Raw genomic sequence first — 18,003 nt, forward strand, 5'->3', positions numbered from 1 at the left:
ATTGGAAAAACAACCTTCTTTCCAGATTCACATATTACCACAAATAATGGATTATTCAGTTGAGGTACTCAGCGAGTTTTAAGATTTCTTGCAAAAACTTAGCACTAAAAAAGTCCTTATTGAAGTGTTTTAGTCCATTATCTAATTTATCTCTCCTTTTTTTGGCAGTTCCTTGTCTTTCCAATTTCACTGCACCGATGGGAACAGTTCTTTCACCAGATTATCCAGAGGGATATGGGAATAATTTAAACTGTATCTGGACAATAATTTCAGACCCTGGGAGTCGAATTCATCTCTCCTTTAATGACTTTGACTTGGAATCTCAGTTTGACTTCCTTGCAGTTAAAGATGGCGATTCTGTAGATTCCCCCATAATTGGAACATTTACTGGTGCTGAAGTTCCTTCCCATCTTACCAGTAATGGTCATATTTTGCGTCTGGAATTTCAAGCTGACCATTCAATGTCAGGACGTGGATTTAACATCACTTATAACAGTGAGTAATCTTATTTTTTTTGTGTGTGTGGTTTTGTTTTCAACATACAGTCTAGGAGATAGGCTTAAGTATTTAAAAATGATGCTATGGTAATGCAGCTTCAAGTAAATCGTATATACCTAAAAATTCCTAATATATGTGTTTGGATTATTGCTCAAATACTGTGCTAGGGCTAAAAATACAAGTATTGCTCTCATTTATGGCTTTAGAGATCATTGTGATAGGAGTGTTTGGCAGACTGACAAATCAGGCCAGTTCCAAGTTGTATAATAGGACTTTAATAAATTTGCTGACAATGCAATGCCACATAATATTAAATACCATCACTGCCTGAACGAAACTGTTCTTGAAAACTCATATGTTCAGCTGTGAACTTGTGTTATGTCCTGGAGCTGATGGCTGCAATCTTTTCTAGCTTGTAGTCATGGCAGTTCAGTGAGCAGCTGTAGGAGCTCTTTGATCAGTCAAACCACAGTAGACTTATCTTTTGTTTGTTTTTTTTTTTTTTTTTTTTGCTGTTTTACCTTCCTTACTTACTAACCACATAATAAAATTGAAAGTGATATCAAATATCCTCTCCAGTATTAAATACCATTAGCATTTATTCACCTTTTTGCTGCCAAAACTGTTACATTTCTTCTGAAACACATATGAAGAGCTGCCTATCTTGCATTGGTACCAAGTAATTTGGTATTTATTCCACACTAAAATCCAGACAGGATATATTCCCAGTTAGTGCAGACATGGTGATGCAAGGCCATAGCATGAATAATTGCAAGATACACTGTGAAACTTTCTTGGGAGCGTATAAAAAATTAAATTTTGTCACTCCAGCAGTATCCTGAAGTGTTAGACTTGCTGCTATGGGTAGAGTGTGATAGGAATAAGAGAATATCTAGTAGGGGGTTCAGCAGTACCCTTCAACCAGAGCTTCCCCACTTCAGCAATCCCCCACATCTGGAAATCTGGATTTCTTTCTTTTTCTTTCTTTCTGATGGTAGGGGTCGCAGAGTTTTCAATGCCAACAGATAGAAAAAAATAAGCAAAATACAATAAGTATTTTGATATTTCCAAAATGTGATGTAATGTGTAATTAGACCCATTCCTGTCTTTCTCCCTAACATCTGAGAGTATATCTAATTCCATAAGGTTTGCTTGAGATTTAAGAGAATATACAACAGCATGATTTGAAGGAGAGCACATCTCTCCTGTGAGAACTCAGCACATCCCTCTGGATGTCCGGAGTTGCCGAAACCCCTCTCAGGAGGCTCAAAGACCCTAGCATGTTGCCCAGAACACCTAGTAGCTTGACTTTAATCCTTCCAGCGAATTGCAACCTGTGTGTGAAGACATAAGATCCACACGAGTTTGAATAGTGCAAGAATGATGTATTTACAGGGTAGAAATATAGATTTTAGAGGTTTTTGGTATAGAGGTTATGGAGACAAGATAGAAGAATCAGAGCGTGTCTCATCCTTCTTCTTTCTTCTTCTTGTTCTCCATTTTCTGCTGTGATGTTAGCACTTAGAGATTAGTTTAAAGTAGAAGTGCACTGTCTAACATAGGTGATTGGTATTAAGAATTAAAAGTAAATATGATATACGTAGTTTGTAGTATATAAAGATAACACTGCCTCAAGAGCAGTCAGAGTGCTTGTGGCTGCCTTGCTGTGCAGACCTCAGCTGAGCAGAAAGAAAATTTTGTAGATAAGAAATAATAAAAAACCTGAAGACCAAAAAGTGAAGAATCCACAACCTTCTTCAGAGCACGAGCTGCCTCAGAACCATCCCACGCATCTCAGAGCAAAGACAAGCAGCCGACCCGAGACTCTCCCTTCCTGTGTTACCTGCTGGACTGTATGAAAAAAACCCCAACTTTGCTATTTAGGTTTCTTTACTCTTAAAAAACCTAAACAAACCCTTAAATAAAAAAGGAAGTGAGAGATTAAGAGAAGTTGATAAGTGAGAGACCTAGACTTCACATTTTTCTCAAATGAATGTTAACAGTTAATATTGTTTTCATAAAATTTCAAGGACTGAATTCCCATGTGGCTGCTTACTTTTCTTACATCAACTTTCACCTTTCCATGTTTATTTTTTCTCTTTTTATTTTTGTTTTGGTTTAGGTTGCCAGTCTTTCAGAGAATGATTTATTAAGATCTACATTAAACATTTCTGTCTGAATAGGAAAGAGATAAACTGACAGTAGATTATTCTGTAAACATTATTTTTCTGATATTGTCTTATATTGTCTTATATTTCTGCTCTCAGCCCTTTGATTCATCATCAGATCATTTGTCACAAATGTAGAATGTAAGCATGAAGAATATGTGGTATCTTCTTGGTACCTATAAAAACCAGTATCTTCTTACTGGTTTTTATAGGTACCAGTCATCATTCCAAACTAACCTTGGACTGGTAGCTACATATCTCAGTACTGTAACTAAATATTGGAAAGTCAGGGGTTGTTCAGAGCTACTGAAATATGAAATTAGGTATAAGGAAAATGAGATATTGAATCCATGTTTCTTTACAGAAGTTTTAACATTTGCTCTTTATTTTCTTCTGTCTAATGTCCTTTTAACACTTATAACAGTTCTCTTTACTTTAAAGTTTCAGTGTCGTGTGCTCAATGCTCTCAAGCCTAAATCTAAATGAGAAAAGCAAAATCAGCTATTGGAGGATATAAGGTAGTCTTCTAGGATAAAAATTAGGACTGTGTATAAGTGGATTTTCTCAAGTTATCCCATTTTGCACAACTAGAACTAAATGTAGGTCAGTTAATGTAGAATTTGTAGTGAAAATGAAAGATGGAGAAGATTAGTATGGAATGCTCCTTGTATTTAGTTCATATATTGAACTACATAGAAATATACTTATCAGATAAATTCTGCTTCTTTAAAAATTTGCAGACTTCTTTGGGTATGTATTAGTTTTATCATGTCATTTAAATTATGCACTAATAGTATCAAATGATACAATTTTAATTTTAAAAAGAAGCAACAGTCCAATATCAACTTTTACCTGTTGTATAATGAAACTACTTAACTCTGAAAATAATTTAAAACGTTTTACACATTTGAACAATTTAACACATTTATATTTTTATTTCTTTTCGTGGGTGTGTTTGTGGATGTTTTTGTTAAACTCTGTAGCTAAAATCTACTTACAAAAGCAGCAATATCTCCAAATAATTTCTATTATTTCTTCAGTAAAGTCAGCTTCAATCTGATAAATTACAGAAGTAATCTTTCCATATTAAATAAAGGCCAAAAAAGATAATAAAAAAAGGCATGAATAGAATTTCGCTCTGTCTTAGCATTTGTAAACCCAAAGTTAATTAAAAATATCTGTTTTCTGCTAACACTCCAGTTGATATATTCCAAAGCTATCCATCTCTTTTTGCCCCCTTTCAAGAGAAGAAACAGTGTATCATGGAAACAGTATGTCTTGATCAATCTTTTCTAATAAGAATGTAGGCTAGTAATGTAAATAACTTCATTGATGTTTTTGAGGTGTAGAATGGAGAAGAATAAAGCTGAGTTACTATTACATAATCTGATTATTTAATGGTATTTCTCAGAAAATATTTCAATGCCATATTTATTTTTATTACAGAAACATATATTGTCTCAGATAATTACTCTCCTTCCAGTAAAATTGAACATAAATCTAACTTTCGTTTGAATTAAGAAAAATATTAGATTTCAAGTGTGTCATCTTTGAGTTATTACACTAAGTCTAACAAAGATTTCCTACTTAGTTCAATTTTGGGACTATATCATAAAAATATGTGACTTGAAAATGGATTATACAGAGAATGTTCCAATAAGCAAAGGTATAAGAACTGAAAGGCTGTTATATTCTGCTTGGAAAAGGAGACAGAAGAATGTTTCACTAGGTTCAGCAGAACACAGGGACATAGCAACCTAAAACTGCATTTGTTTAAGTTGCTATGGAAATGCATACTTACACCTGATTCCTTGTTTTCCCTTTATATCCCAAACCCAAGAGCTATTAATGATATTTCCGGTGCCTGTGAAGATATTTATAAAGTCAGTCATCCCCTAATCCTGCCTGTAGTAAGCTATATGCATTGTACTACTCAATTTAAGGAAGTATGAGCCTTTTATCGTACTTGTGACTCCTTTATGAAAGCTTCCCACTTTATATATATTTATCTTTGTTTAATTATAGAGAACAGAGCTAGACATAGTAGTGAATATAGTCACATAAATTACAAGAAATAAATTTATATAGCCTCTTTGCTTCAGTGTAGATTTCCTAGCTTAGGTTAGAACAGATGAAATGCACACCTAAACTGCAGTGTGACAACTGAAGCCATGTGACAGACAATGCATATTTACTTCCCGTGACAATGGAGTTAATGCAGAGGAAACTCAAAAGTTTCTAGGTCCTCCATGGGCAGGAATTCCACAAACCAGACTTGTGCTAACCTTCCTTTGGACTGAGATGGGTGAGTATTTTGAGGTGGAAAGCATCGTCCAGATTGCTTGATTTATGCTTGCTGTGGACTTCTTTGAGCTGTCCTCATTGATTGGGGTATAGTGCTGGGCAATTATCTTTGAATAAGCTTGAATGCTGCTTTTTATTATGTAGATATTTTTGTTACTTTTTTTTTATTACAGCTGTTTAATTGTGCTAGCAAAAAACCTTATGAATTACATAGCAGCCTGACAAAGGTCAAACTATGGGCCTCTCACATCAGCCTCATTACTCCAGTCATTTCAGCTCAGTGGACCAAAACATGGACAATGCCAGATGATGTGTTTATATACAAAAACTGATTTAGTATGATTTATTGCTGTGTTAGCATATGTTCATCACAACACAATTTTCCTGCCAGTTAATCTTGTTAAGACTTTTTCAGTCTCAGTACTTCTCAAGATAGAACTCTTCAGAGGGTAGTGTACTAGAAAGAAGTAGGAGTTTACATGTGATGGTACTGAATAAGCTGCTACTTGTTTACAGTAGCTACTTGTTTACAGTCTTTCACAATAGTTTTTAGTATGAAATATATTGTTATTATTTTATATTCCCTTAACTTTTGTTTTTTTCTCTGATATTTTCTTCTGAAAGTATTATCTTTACTTTAAAGTTGTTGCTATACTTACCAGCTAAAACTCTTGGTAGGGCAATCCACCAAAACAATTAACTGTGCCAGTGGACCACACATTTTTAGTCCTATTTGGAAGGACCTTTCAAAGCTGGCTTTAGATGAGATGAGCTTTGATTAGCTAGATACCTGCCTTCCTATCTCATGAGATCTCTGCAGTTTCTTCCCTCTGTTTTTTTGGGGGTTTTTTTGTTTGGTTTTTGTTTGTTTTTTAATGCAAAATGCATATTTTAATATACTTCTGAGTTAAAAGCAGAATATTACCATTGCCCTGATCTGTGATTATATTTCCTGACATTTTTCCAGAAATTGCCTTATATACCTATGCAGTCATGATAGTTGATGAAGATAAATGCCAGGAAAACTGTATCTCCTCTTTACGTGTAATAGTTCATAAGGAACTTTTCTATGGTTTCTTGACTTTTTGATAATAAGTAAAATATTAATTAATCATTTACCCTTTTTCTTTTCAGCCTAAGGCTAATATTTCATATTACAGCTCCACCATGAAGCTTTTTAGAAGTATCAGCAGATGGAATTTGGCACATTGAATAATATAATTGTAGGCAGGCTAAGCTACAAGTGACTCCTGTTGGTGGGACAGATTGTCTTTCACTATCTTGCCTCCCAAAGTCATTCTATGCAGTAAAATTGATCACATAGGAGCAGCAGTGGCAGCATTTCCTGAGCTGAAATATAGAGCAATGAATTGATTTTTCAGCCTTAATAAGCTGGTGTCACACACAAGCAAGCTAAACCTGCAGTCAACATTTATCTACATTTATAGATAACAATATTGAAAATCTATCTCTGGGTTGTCTGAAAGTAGTAAGAAAAGCAGGCAATCAATGCCTTCTCTAAAAGTGATGACTGTGAACAAAGAATTAGAAAAGTTTTTGTAACTCCTCTGAAAAAGTATGAGATTGCATCACTTTTAATGGAATCTTTAAATGGTAGACAATTATTCAATGAAAACACTCTTTTCATTCCCAGTATATATGACATTGTCTAAGTCAAAATGTCAATAAATAAATGCTTTCTCTTGTCTGTTATTATGATTTAAAATACCTCTGTAATGGAACATCTGAGAAATATTTCTAATAACTTATTGAAATATTACTTTAAAAAAATCATTAGGGGATTTGTATATGTTTTGTCTAGCAGACACACTAGTAAAACTGCAGGGGAAAAAGTGAAAATCATCTTTTTAAGGACTTAGTATTTTATGATGTCTCCACATGTAAACATGTTTAGGAAGATACAATTTGCAGTCATCATACATAAGGAAGGTGGATATTTGTTCTCACTGAAAAAAATCAACATTTTAAAAAATATAAGATGTATGTGCAGTATTCTTCATCAATAGAACAACAAAATACAATAACTACTACATATAATTTAATGATAATGCTATAAATATGACTTTGCTAATTTCTGTGAGGAATATGGTCTTTCTTTTCCAAAAGTAAGGTATATTCTGCAGTAAAAGACATGAACAGTCTTTGTCATAGTATCTACATTAATACAGGGAAATTCATTTTTTTTAATTTATCCAGACCTAAACTTGAAATGTTCAAAGTTTCAAGTTTTCTTTTTTTGGCCAACATGACCCTTTTTTTCACTGTTCACCACCTTGAAATACAGGAAACAAAATTAGCTATGGTAGGATGAAGCCCTTGAAGGTCAGTATGGCTCAAATGGTGTGAGGGTGAATTACATGTACAAAAGATGAGTAAAGTTTTTGATTCATACATAAATGCTTGCCCTGCCCTTCTGAAGGAACATTCTGTCCCATTTTAACATTAAAAAGGATGAGTGTTGTTGAAAATGGAGAATTTAGCCATCACTGAAATCTGCCCGCAACAATCTGTCCAAGCTGAGATCCATGCTGGTATAACTTCATATTTTAAGCAATTATTTATTTTTTGCATTTTCTGCTGTTGAGCAAGTTCTTGATTCTTATTTTTCCCTTCAGTTTCTTATATAAATTGTTTGTTCTTACTAGCGAACAAAATCTTAAAAATCTCATCTTCCTTGCAAGAGTTCTATGTCCTCTACCACTTTTCTTTTTTCCTCTTAAAAAGCATTTGGACATAATGAGTGCCCAGATCCTGGAGTGCCAATCAATGCTCGGCGTTTTGGTGATAACTTTCAGCTGGGGAGCTCAATTTCAGTTATATGTGAAGAAGGATTTATTAAAACACAAGGAACTGAAACAATTACTTGTATGCTAGTGGATGGAAAAGTAATGTGGAGTGGACCTATTCCTAAGTGTGGAGGTATGTATAATATTTCTTTCTAAATCAGGAGAACTTGATGTAATGCATTTCAAATTGCCACCAAATGAAGTTGAGATTTTTGCAAATGAATAGCACAAAGCTTCTGTTATAGCTGATATAGTATTAGATTGGAATGAAGAAGTTGATATCTTCTGCCTATGGTATTTAAAACTGTTTAAGATATTTTAGCTCTCTGTTGCAGTACTTGTGTTTCTTCTATTTACAATGACTCTAGGCTGGGGAAGACTCTCTTAGCAATTGATTTCTCTTTTTTATAGAAATTAAGTACTTCCATACATAGCAAACTAAAATCACACTGTTATATATATTTCCTTTGATTTGTTTATACTAATTGACTCTAAAATATAACCTTTGCCTCATTACTTGTCTATATTCTGGGATTTTTGTCCCCAAAGGGGGAAAATTAATTCAGCTATTTGTAATGATTAAAGAAAACTAAATCAATGATAATATAATAATAATTTAATTTGGTCTGTTAGGGTGTTCAGAAGTTTTATTGACTGTGTACACATTTTTACATAAAACAGAAAAAATGTTTGATATAAGCTGTTTGTTATAAACTCTACATATACCTTATAATTTCATTGTCAGATATATCAAGTCAAAGGCATAAGCTCCACATACTCTCTAGGAATGTGACTGCTGTGCAGTTTAGTTTTCCTTACAGTTGAGAATGGTCAGAAATTACAGTGTACAGGAGGGAGCTATTTATTAATCTGCTGCAGATTAACAGGGTCAACATTCTAGTTTTTCAGGGCAATCCTGGCTAGCCTCTATGGGACTTCCTCCCAGCCCTGCCCACAGCCCAGGATTCTGTTTCAGCTCAGACAGTCACTTTGTTGTCACCAAACCCCTTTCCTGTAACAAAACCATCCTGGTCAGCTTTCTCAGGTGGAATTGGATATGTTTGTGAAGGCACTAACTCTGTGTGTGTGTATGTGCGTGTGCACAAGTGAGCATCCCTGGTTCCTGGCTTCTTTTTTTAGTGAAGAGGTCCTGCTTTTGCTGCTCCCTGATGAGTTTGAGTTTGGGATTCCTGTCCTCATGCCTTTCATCTTTCCTGTGCGAGGGTTATGTGGAGGATTTTCCCATAATCTGTTCTGATATTGTTCTGTTGTACCCATGCTGAAGCTCTAACCTTGGTCTTCCTGCATAACTCCTGTAAGGCTTAATATCCTGCCATTCTGTAGCATTAGTGATAAGCTCTTCAAAAAAACATTTCTAAAACTATGAATCTATAAGATGTTTAAGATGTTTAGTGTTTCTGTGAATAGCCTGTTATCCTAAAGCCTTTTTTCCTGCTCATGTAGGAAAATTTCCTGTTTTGACCCATGCACCTTGCTATACAAAGAAATAAATACAAATGACTTTGTGAGAATTCTTAGATCAGACTGAAATTGTTCTTTACTATTTGACATAGACATGTGTTTGATAAAGAGATTCTGCTTGATGACCACTTCTAGTTGTGTTATATTTCTAGAGTTTCATTTTAAACACATGAACACTGGGTATGAATCTGTCAGACAACCATCAAACAGTACTTTAAGAATGAAGAGGGGATTAGAAGCAGTGTAAAAAAGGTTAGGGAAACAATCCTTTGGCACGATGACTGGAGAGTTTTATTTTGTAAAAAACAAGGCTTTTTAAGATAAGCTCAGTAGCTAGGCTATTCTGAAGGGAAGTACTCCTGGGTCTAGGAAATCAGCAAGTAATGGTGAAAGTCAAACAAAAAAATCCATTTGATATTTATCTGCAAGAGCCACAATCAGAGGACAGATAAGAAACATTTTCTTTAAGGAAAACCAGCAGCAAAACTCTCCTAAATAAAATTGAGAAATCATTCCAAATTTAGGCAATCTTACAGTGTGCATTACTTTTAATGCACTATTCATAGGAATATTTTTGTAACAGGGGTTTGGAGCTTTTTGTATTCTAAATGCACTTTGTGTCATGAAAATTTGGTGAGATTATAGAACTTTGCACAAGTTTAGTAACACTGTAAATTGTAACTATGGAGTGTACTGACTCAGAATAAGGCCATCTGGTTCCTATTCTACTTAATATATTTTGTAGTTTGTAGGCTCTACATGTAATATGAATATTTGAAAGTGCTTATATACAACAAAATATAGAGATTATGAATGTTCTAGAGTTAACCTTCTGGTTTTTGAGGTAAATATGAGTTTAAATAACTTATTGTTTGACTCATACTGTTTACTGAAGGTAGTATGAAAAAGCGACTCTAAGATAAAAGGTGAGAAACGCCCACGTTAAATCCATCAGTGAGTATAAAAAGAGGCATGCATCTGCATATTTAGAATTGTTTGCAACATAACTGAAGTCTGAACTATGTAACTTCTAGAAACCCTTTCTTTTCCCTACACAGGATGGAAAGATGGAGCATTATGTGCTTAAAAAAAAAATAAAAGAAACCAAAACAAACCTATTTACAGCAATTTGTCATTTAAATATAGCGCCCTGGTATTCTCCTGAAAAATGAAGATCAGACAAACATGTAATAATTCATGGTCTTCAACTTGAAGTTGTGTCAAAGAGAGCAAAATTAATCTATTTTTTTGTAATGGAGAAGTTCAGAATAATATAGACAATGATATGTACTGTTCTACTTTGTCAAAATGAACAAACCAAAATGCTTTGCAGGCTCTGCTAGGTGAAATAACCACAAACAGAAATGGAATAAATAGCCATGTTTTTGTCAGAAAATGTTGTGTACTTTACACTATTTTTAGTAGAGACACTAGCTTGTCAATGGTACAGTATGACCTTTCCAGCTTCTTTGTGATATACAGTGATATGCATCATTAACTGTGACATTAACTGTGACATAGATTTTTGAAAATTTTTTTGATTTTTTTTTTTTTTTTGAGTAGCCTTGTATGCATAAAGGCCACTGGAACCATGGTGTTATGAAACTCTGTGGTGCAGCCTTCTCTTCCTGCAAAGTAACATGCTTCTGCTGTCAGTCTGAACTCAGTCTGAATGGCAGAGGCCCTGGGTGTCCTCATGGACACCAGCTTAAACCTGTGTCCTTGATGCAAAGAAGGTCAGTGGTATCCTGGGATGGATAAGGCAAACTATTGAGCAGGCTGAAGCAGGTGATCTTTCCCCTCTACATGAGTACTGCTTGCAGAAGTATATATTGCAATATTGATATATATTTTCCAATTAAAAAAATATCAACTAATGGTAAGTGTGGTAAGAAGAATGATAAGCATGTCTTTTTTATGAATGAGTAATTTGAACTACTAACATGCCAAGCAAAACATATGTGGTATGACAGTAGATTCCATGATGTCAAATTTAAAATTTCTAGCTTTAAACTCAGCTGAAACGTCAGCAAGTTTTTCAAGACTCTCTGCTCACAATTAAAAGCAAAAATAATGATATTTCGTACAGACTGTGTTTTCTTTACGTTCTTTAATGCAGAAAATGTATTATACACATAAGAACACAGTAGAGAAAAAACCTTTTTCAGAATTATTGAGCAGTTTATTTCATCTTTTTAAGGTCTTAATTCAGTTATCTACATCTAATTCTGAACACCCCAGAGCCTGTCAGTTTGAAGCAACTGCATCTTGCTGCAACTGGGTTTTCAATATTTGTTCATTCTAATTGTCCTGTATTGAAATTGGTAAATATGAATTGCGCCTAATAAATCTATACTATTTACCTTTCTCTCTGTTTCATTTTTAGCTCCATGTGGTGGGCATTTTTCATCTCCAAGTGGAGTAATCCTCTCTCCAGGCTGGCCAGGATATTATAAAGATTCCTTGAATTGTGAGTGGGTGATAGAAGCTGAACCTGGACACTCTATCAAAATTACATTCGAAAGGTCTTGGCTAATGTTTTTCTTACTTCATGTTTTCCAGTTTTTATCAGGAAACAGGAGTTATTAGCTTTATCATAACATTAATTTGCATTATCTTTAAAACAAATAAATTTATTATCACGTAGGACTTTTGGAAACTCCTTCAGAGCACAGATATTACCTTGAGTGTAATTTCCACTGTGATGTGCTGAAAAGCTTTTGAAATTTCTACCTTCTTACCCATATTTAAACTTGTCTAGCCAAGTAAAAAATGTCTGTTTTTAAATATTAGCATGTTTCAATTGCTTTTAACTATATTGCTATGATGAATTATAATTGCTAAGTTCTTTTTCTTCTTTCAAAATATGTAATCGTCAACTCTGAAAATCTGAATCAGCTGTGAAAACTAAATAAATGCAGTCATAATTTTCCCCACTCTGAATATTTAATTATCATATCAGCTGAACTATTGGGAAAGGACTGTGTGCTCTAAGGATGGAGTTCCAGTGTCCCCAAATTACTGCAGCATTCCACCTTTCCTAGACTGATGTCTGTCACTAAGGTCCCTTCCTTATTCAAAGGATTGAAATGTGCTGAAGCATCTTACATTTCTCATGGTAGCAAGATGTTGGCATTTAATTTGAACTGTTTAGCAGAAAATAAGACAAAAAATGCAATAAAGAATGCTATTCTTCTTATATTTTAGATTATTTTTAATTGTAATATTAAAAAAAATTAGATGACAACCCAGTAAAAAAATGCCATTGATGATCAAAATTATAGTGTACAAATATCATACAAGTACTTTTCAGTTTATATTTATGCAGCATGTTCTGACTAGGCCTGCTCACACTTGACTTAAAAGAAGGTATTTCTTTATTATAATATAATTCAAAAGGTTTTTTTAGCAAGGGATGAAATTAATATTCTCTTCGTACAATTCGTCATTGTGATAAGATTTTTGAAACCTTTTTTTTATTACTATAGCTTACTCTATAATAAAATATACATGGGACAATATAAACAATCAAAGGACATGTAATATGTACACTTTATTTATTTTCTAACCTTACTATAACATGAAAGCTAGTCTTCCAAAATCACTAGTGTATCACTTAAAATTATGATTTACCGAATTTTTGCCAATTAGACTACAATAAAAAATTGAATAACTCCCTCCTGCTGAAACTTCTTTTAAGTTTTTGAAAAGAAAATTATAATTTCAAATAGTTGATTTTTAATTCAGCAATTCATTTAAACTACATATTTGACGTGGAATGTCATTTCAAAGTAAAAAGCATTTGCCTTTATATTTGCAAAATACAATGCCAACTGCATTTTCTTTCTTTGCACCTGAGTTTTACTAAATCTGACACTCTCTTGCATACAGTTTTTGTTTGTAATACATTAATGCCTTGTCATAAAATTGCACAACCTCTATTACTCTTGTAAGAAAGATCAAAAAAGAACAAGATGTGGTCTCTTTGGATCACAAAGAAAGCTTCTGTCCTCTTTATGACACTTTTTTCCCAATGCTGCTCATTTTTGACACTCTTGTCACTTGTCAGAACTGGTCTGGTTCTGGCATATTGCTCAGATGCAGCAATCCAGAGAGGCCCCACTTGCAGATAAACATGTATTTTTATGTATCTCTGGCAGAAGTACACTTAAAAATACGTCTATGTATGTTCACACAGATGCACTTAGATATATATAGTTATGTGTCTGGATGCAAAGAAAAAAGTTTTTCATAAATTAAATGATGGAATAAAACTTTATACTGTAATGAAAGAAAACATTTTGTAAACTACTGTTATGTTGTTTACTTAGACATTATTATTTTCCACGTAGTTTAAATTTGACTTCTGAGTAATTTATGCATTAGCTTTTTAAAGGCTCATTCTTGTCTTGGCTATTCTTGTTCTGCTGCTTATGCTTGCAAATTTTCAGCTGCACTTTCTTAAGAGAAAAGGATAATTTTGTTGAAATACACAGTTTTAAAACTATAGCCAAATGACTTTCCTATATGATTAAAAAAAAACCCTCATATTTTTCCTATTTCTTTGCCTTTTAACTTTGTCCTGAGAAACACACATACTCTTTATAGCCTTTATTGGTGCAAATACCAAAATTTCCACAATCTGTGTGGATGTTTGAAAGATTTTGAATTTCTTGGTCAGTGATAAATATTTATTGTACATATCTATACCTTTTAAATAATAATTTGGATTTTCTAAGTTTCCCACTCACTGAGTAGTTTCCTTTTAATCTTCCTACCTTCCTATATCTTCTCTCTTACCACATTGGATAGGAGTGAGGTACTGCATTCCATGCCTGTATGCTAAACCATTCCTGTGCCAAGGAGATGGACATGAGAAAAGAAGATCTACAGACAAATCAAATAAAAATGATTATTTATTTTGTGCAAAAAATAAAACTTTTCCACATATTTTTATATGATTGTGCATGTATTTTTTAAAATGTTTATTCCTGTTCTACAAGGAATTATCTAAGATAGATAATCTGTTGATATTTTGTTATAAATCAGAATCTTTTTAGGCTCAATTGAAATGACAGAAGTGAGAAATGCAATGCCATTCTTGATTGTAATGAAGTGTTTATCATGAAGCCTAATTATGAGTATTTAAATGTGAGAGATGATTGGGGTACTAGTCACGTTTGTCTATTGAGTATTTACTGTGCAGCAGGAAATCCTGACACTCCAATGAGTTGATAAGGATGTCTCTTAGAAACAAAGATGTGGGTTATAAATATTCAGGCACCTTTATCTATTCAAATAAGGCCTCCTAAAAAAGTGTATATGGGATCTCCTGTGTTAAAACATTTTTCACTCCTGTCTTCTTGTGAGCCCTTCATAAGATTAGATGTGACATAGCAATTAAGACATCCAGGTTAATTTAACAATAATGATCAACTAAGTAGGAAAGAACATTGGAAGGGTCTTGCATGAGCATAGGGTATTTCTTATTCAGTTTCTTAAAAGCCTCTACTGTTTTGTTACATTGAGGAAAAAAAAAGTATGCAAATATAGCAGATATGTTGAGCATCAAGGGAAAAGATACTGAAGGAAAACTGATATAAGCCTGAGATTTATAAATGAATTTTTTTCAGTTTTTGAGCTAAATGACCAAGCAAAAGCATTGAACATAATGCCTTCTTCAAATTTGTTCTAGTTCCTCTCACTTAAAAATACTTCTTACATTTTCTTTCATGGGTGATTTTTAATTTTTTTCATCTTCATATTTTTTCTGATATTTGTGGTGCTATAGTCTAAGTAGTTTTGAGAGAATTTCCTTTATGTCTTTGGAGATTCAACTTAATTTCAACTTGACTTTAGTTGCATTACATTTATCAGATCCATGGCTTTTAACACCTTCTGTCTCAAGTATGCTTTTGATATAGGTGCTAAGAAAGTTGAGCAAGACTAAATGATCTGTTTCCAAGATTTCTCCGGTGTTGTATGGATTGCTGGAAAAAAAGACAAAAAAAGAAAATATGGGAAAGAGCAAGTTATTGCCTAGTAGTTTTTCAGCAGGATGTCATTACAAGTTACTGGGGGAGCTAACAAAACCCAAAATTTTCAGATTTCCTGCTTCTAGGATTATCCCACTTCATTTCTGTAACTCCTTACCACTTTAGTTCTGTGCTCTTTTATATGTTATTTAGTGGGAGCAGAACATCAATAAAAGAAAATACATGTTTTGTAGGTTTAATTTGTCTTCTTGTCTTTTGCCAGACTCCTTTAGATCTTTAGGCTCAGACTCATGGGACATAAATACTGAAATATCGAGTTCCTCAGTACACTGGCTTTACTCACACAGTTCTTTGAATGGATTTCACCAAGCTAAATTAGGTGTCTAAGTAAATCAAAGCAAGAATTAAGACTATCTAAGGGCCGTTGTAAGACCCTGCTGTTAATTGTTGCTTTTTAATTCTGGAAAGGTCTTTCAGTAATCCATCAGAGTCCATTATAAAGCATTATGATTGATTTAAAGTCTGTCATAGCAAGAAAGAGATAAGCCACTGTCAAAACACCAAACAGGTGTTTAGAATTGCTGATACCATCTAAAAGAAGACAAGCAAGGAGATATCTAACAGCACTATCTCACTCAGCTTTCCTTGATAGGGAGAGCACACATACTGTATTTAGTGCTTTCTAAAAGGGATTTTTAGCTGTGGGTTTTTCTTCAAATGACTTCTGTCACTAATTTGGACTGAGTCTCAGCTGGCAGAAAGCCACTGGAGTCAAGAGTCAAATAATTCTATCCCTGCTTATAGATGATTGTGAGGAAGGAACTCAAGAGTATGAGCCATTGACGATACAAAGTACCTTGATATTTTTGCCAAATGTGTCAATATGCCCTCTATATAATTTAATTTGTTATTGAAAAAGAATAATAATAATATTATAAAATAGCATATGAATTTTTAATTGTTAATATTTATTAACAAACTGTTTTTAGCTTTTGTTTCCTGCCATACAAACCAGCTCAAGGAGTTTAAATTTATTTCTCATCTTTTGAAGGAATTAACTTGAAATTTTATTATTGCATAAATTATATAGGATTATTAATATATATAGGATAATTAATATAATATAATAGATATGTGGAGAAAAAATATTTTCAGGAAAGGTGCATAGTTTAAAAAATATGTGTTTATTGAATTTGCTTTAACTGTCTCTTAAATTTGTGCCTCTGTGTTTTTCCACAATTCCAGATTTCAGACTGAACTGAATTACGATGTTTTGGAAGTTCATGATGGACCAAACCTATTATCTCCACTTCTGGGTTCTTACAATGGTACACAGGTCCCACAGTTTCTGTTTAGCAGTAGCAATTTCATGTATCTTCTCTTTACAACTGATAACAGTCGTTCTAACAATGGATTCAAAATTCACTATGAAAGTAAGTACTTCTCTGTTGTATTATTTGATCTCCCCTCCCCCTCAATGCTTACCCTAGTCATGTACAGATATCAGATTGGCTAAATTCCTGTTACTTCCCAACCTGAGAAAGATTTAGTAACGTTAAAGTGCAACAGAGATGACCACTAATTTTATTTATATTTAATGTCACTGATGTACTGCTCGGTGCATTAAGAATCAAAAGATGAGAATGAGAAGTAAATGCCTTTCTTCTGGAGGCTGCTTTTATGTCTTAATATTCTTAAATTTTATACAATGCATTTTTGTGCATGTAAAATGGCATGAGATCAGGAAGATTATGAAAAACTAAGAAAAAAACTGAATTAGTGTTCTGGTTGATGTATCTGCAGCTCTAACTGAACATAGGGGAAAATGCAGTTTTCATAATGATCTGAAAATCAAGAAACGGAATTGGTTGATTATGGATTTTTATGATTCTAAAAACTTGCCTCTTGCCTATATGATTTCTTTTCTGACATAAAAATACTCTTTTGTCCTTATTTTAGTCATATAAAGTATGTTGCAGAAAGTATCTGTAAGATTTCCTACTTCATTAATTATTAAAATTCCTATGTTGAAATACTATAATTCAATTTACATTTTGTCTTTCTAAATATAACTTCTGTTGTAATAATTCCTATTTATATGAGAAATAATATTTTACCATAATTACTATCTTATTTGCTTTGTAAAGGTTATTGGCATGTTGCTTGTACTTGATGGAGTTATTACCAAAAATTTCCAGATGTTCTTAATTTTTAACATTATTTTTTTACACTTTTCACTATTCCTGGCCACTATAAGGGTACTAAAACTAATATGCATAGGGGAGATATTGCCAGATAAAATTTGAGTTGATTTGAACTCCAGTAAATGTTAAATTCAGGCTTTTTATTGAAAAAAAAATTTCGTATTATACCTAAATTATTACCTGTCCTAGCATTCACCCACAAATGTCTATCTGTATAATCTTCTGCATTATGAAAAAGTGATGATTTTGTTAGGTTTTCATCCATTCAGAAGTTTGAAAAAAGGCTATGCTAACACATCAGGAACACTAGATTAAGATTGCCCACCAATACACTAAATTCCTAGAAAGACTGAATGTTAAATGGTAGAAATTATACTTTGGGAATGTGAACAGCAAAAAAAGAAAATCTGCACTTATTACAAATAATTAACAGTTTCAGTTAAATAAAGTTGGAAAGGAAACCTGAAATTTCTTTATAAATAAATTCTTGAATTTCATTATAAAATCCTCTTTTTTGTAAAAGTGATCCACACCCCACAGTTCT

General features: G+C 33.2%; 1 protein-coding gene across 3 annotated transcripts in view; it reads left to right on the forward strand.

Moving 5' to 3' along the window:
- Positions 1–18,003, forward strand: part of CSMD3 (CUB and Sushi multiple domains 3) — a 592,443-nt gene that overhangs the window by 337,162 nt on the left and 237,278 nt on the right. For all 3 annotated transcript variants that reach the window (XM_071421704.1, XM_071421705.1, XM_071421706.1), the window contains 4 exons: positions 169–495; positions 7,716–7,910; positions 11,646–11,784; positions 16,501–16,688. In XM_071421704.1, the coding sequence (XP_071277805.1) occupies positions 169–495; positions 7,716–7,910; positions 11,646–11,784; positions 16,501–16,688 (849 nt within the window). The remainder of the gene's footprint in view (positions 1–168; positions 496–7,715; positions 7,911–11,645; positions 11,785–16,500; positions 16,689–18,003) is intronic.

Source organism: Agelaius tricolor, unplaced genomic scaffold (assembly GCF_023055355.1).
Source record: "Agelaius tricolor isolate 1412-34295 unplaced genomic scaffold, bAgeTri1.0.p SCAF_2, whole genome shotgun sequence".
Classification (NCBI taxonomy): Eukaryota; Metazoa; Chordata; class Aves; order Passeriformes; family Icteridae; genus Agelaius; species Agelaius tricolor.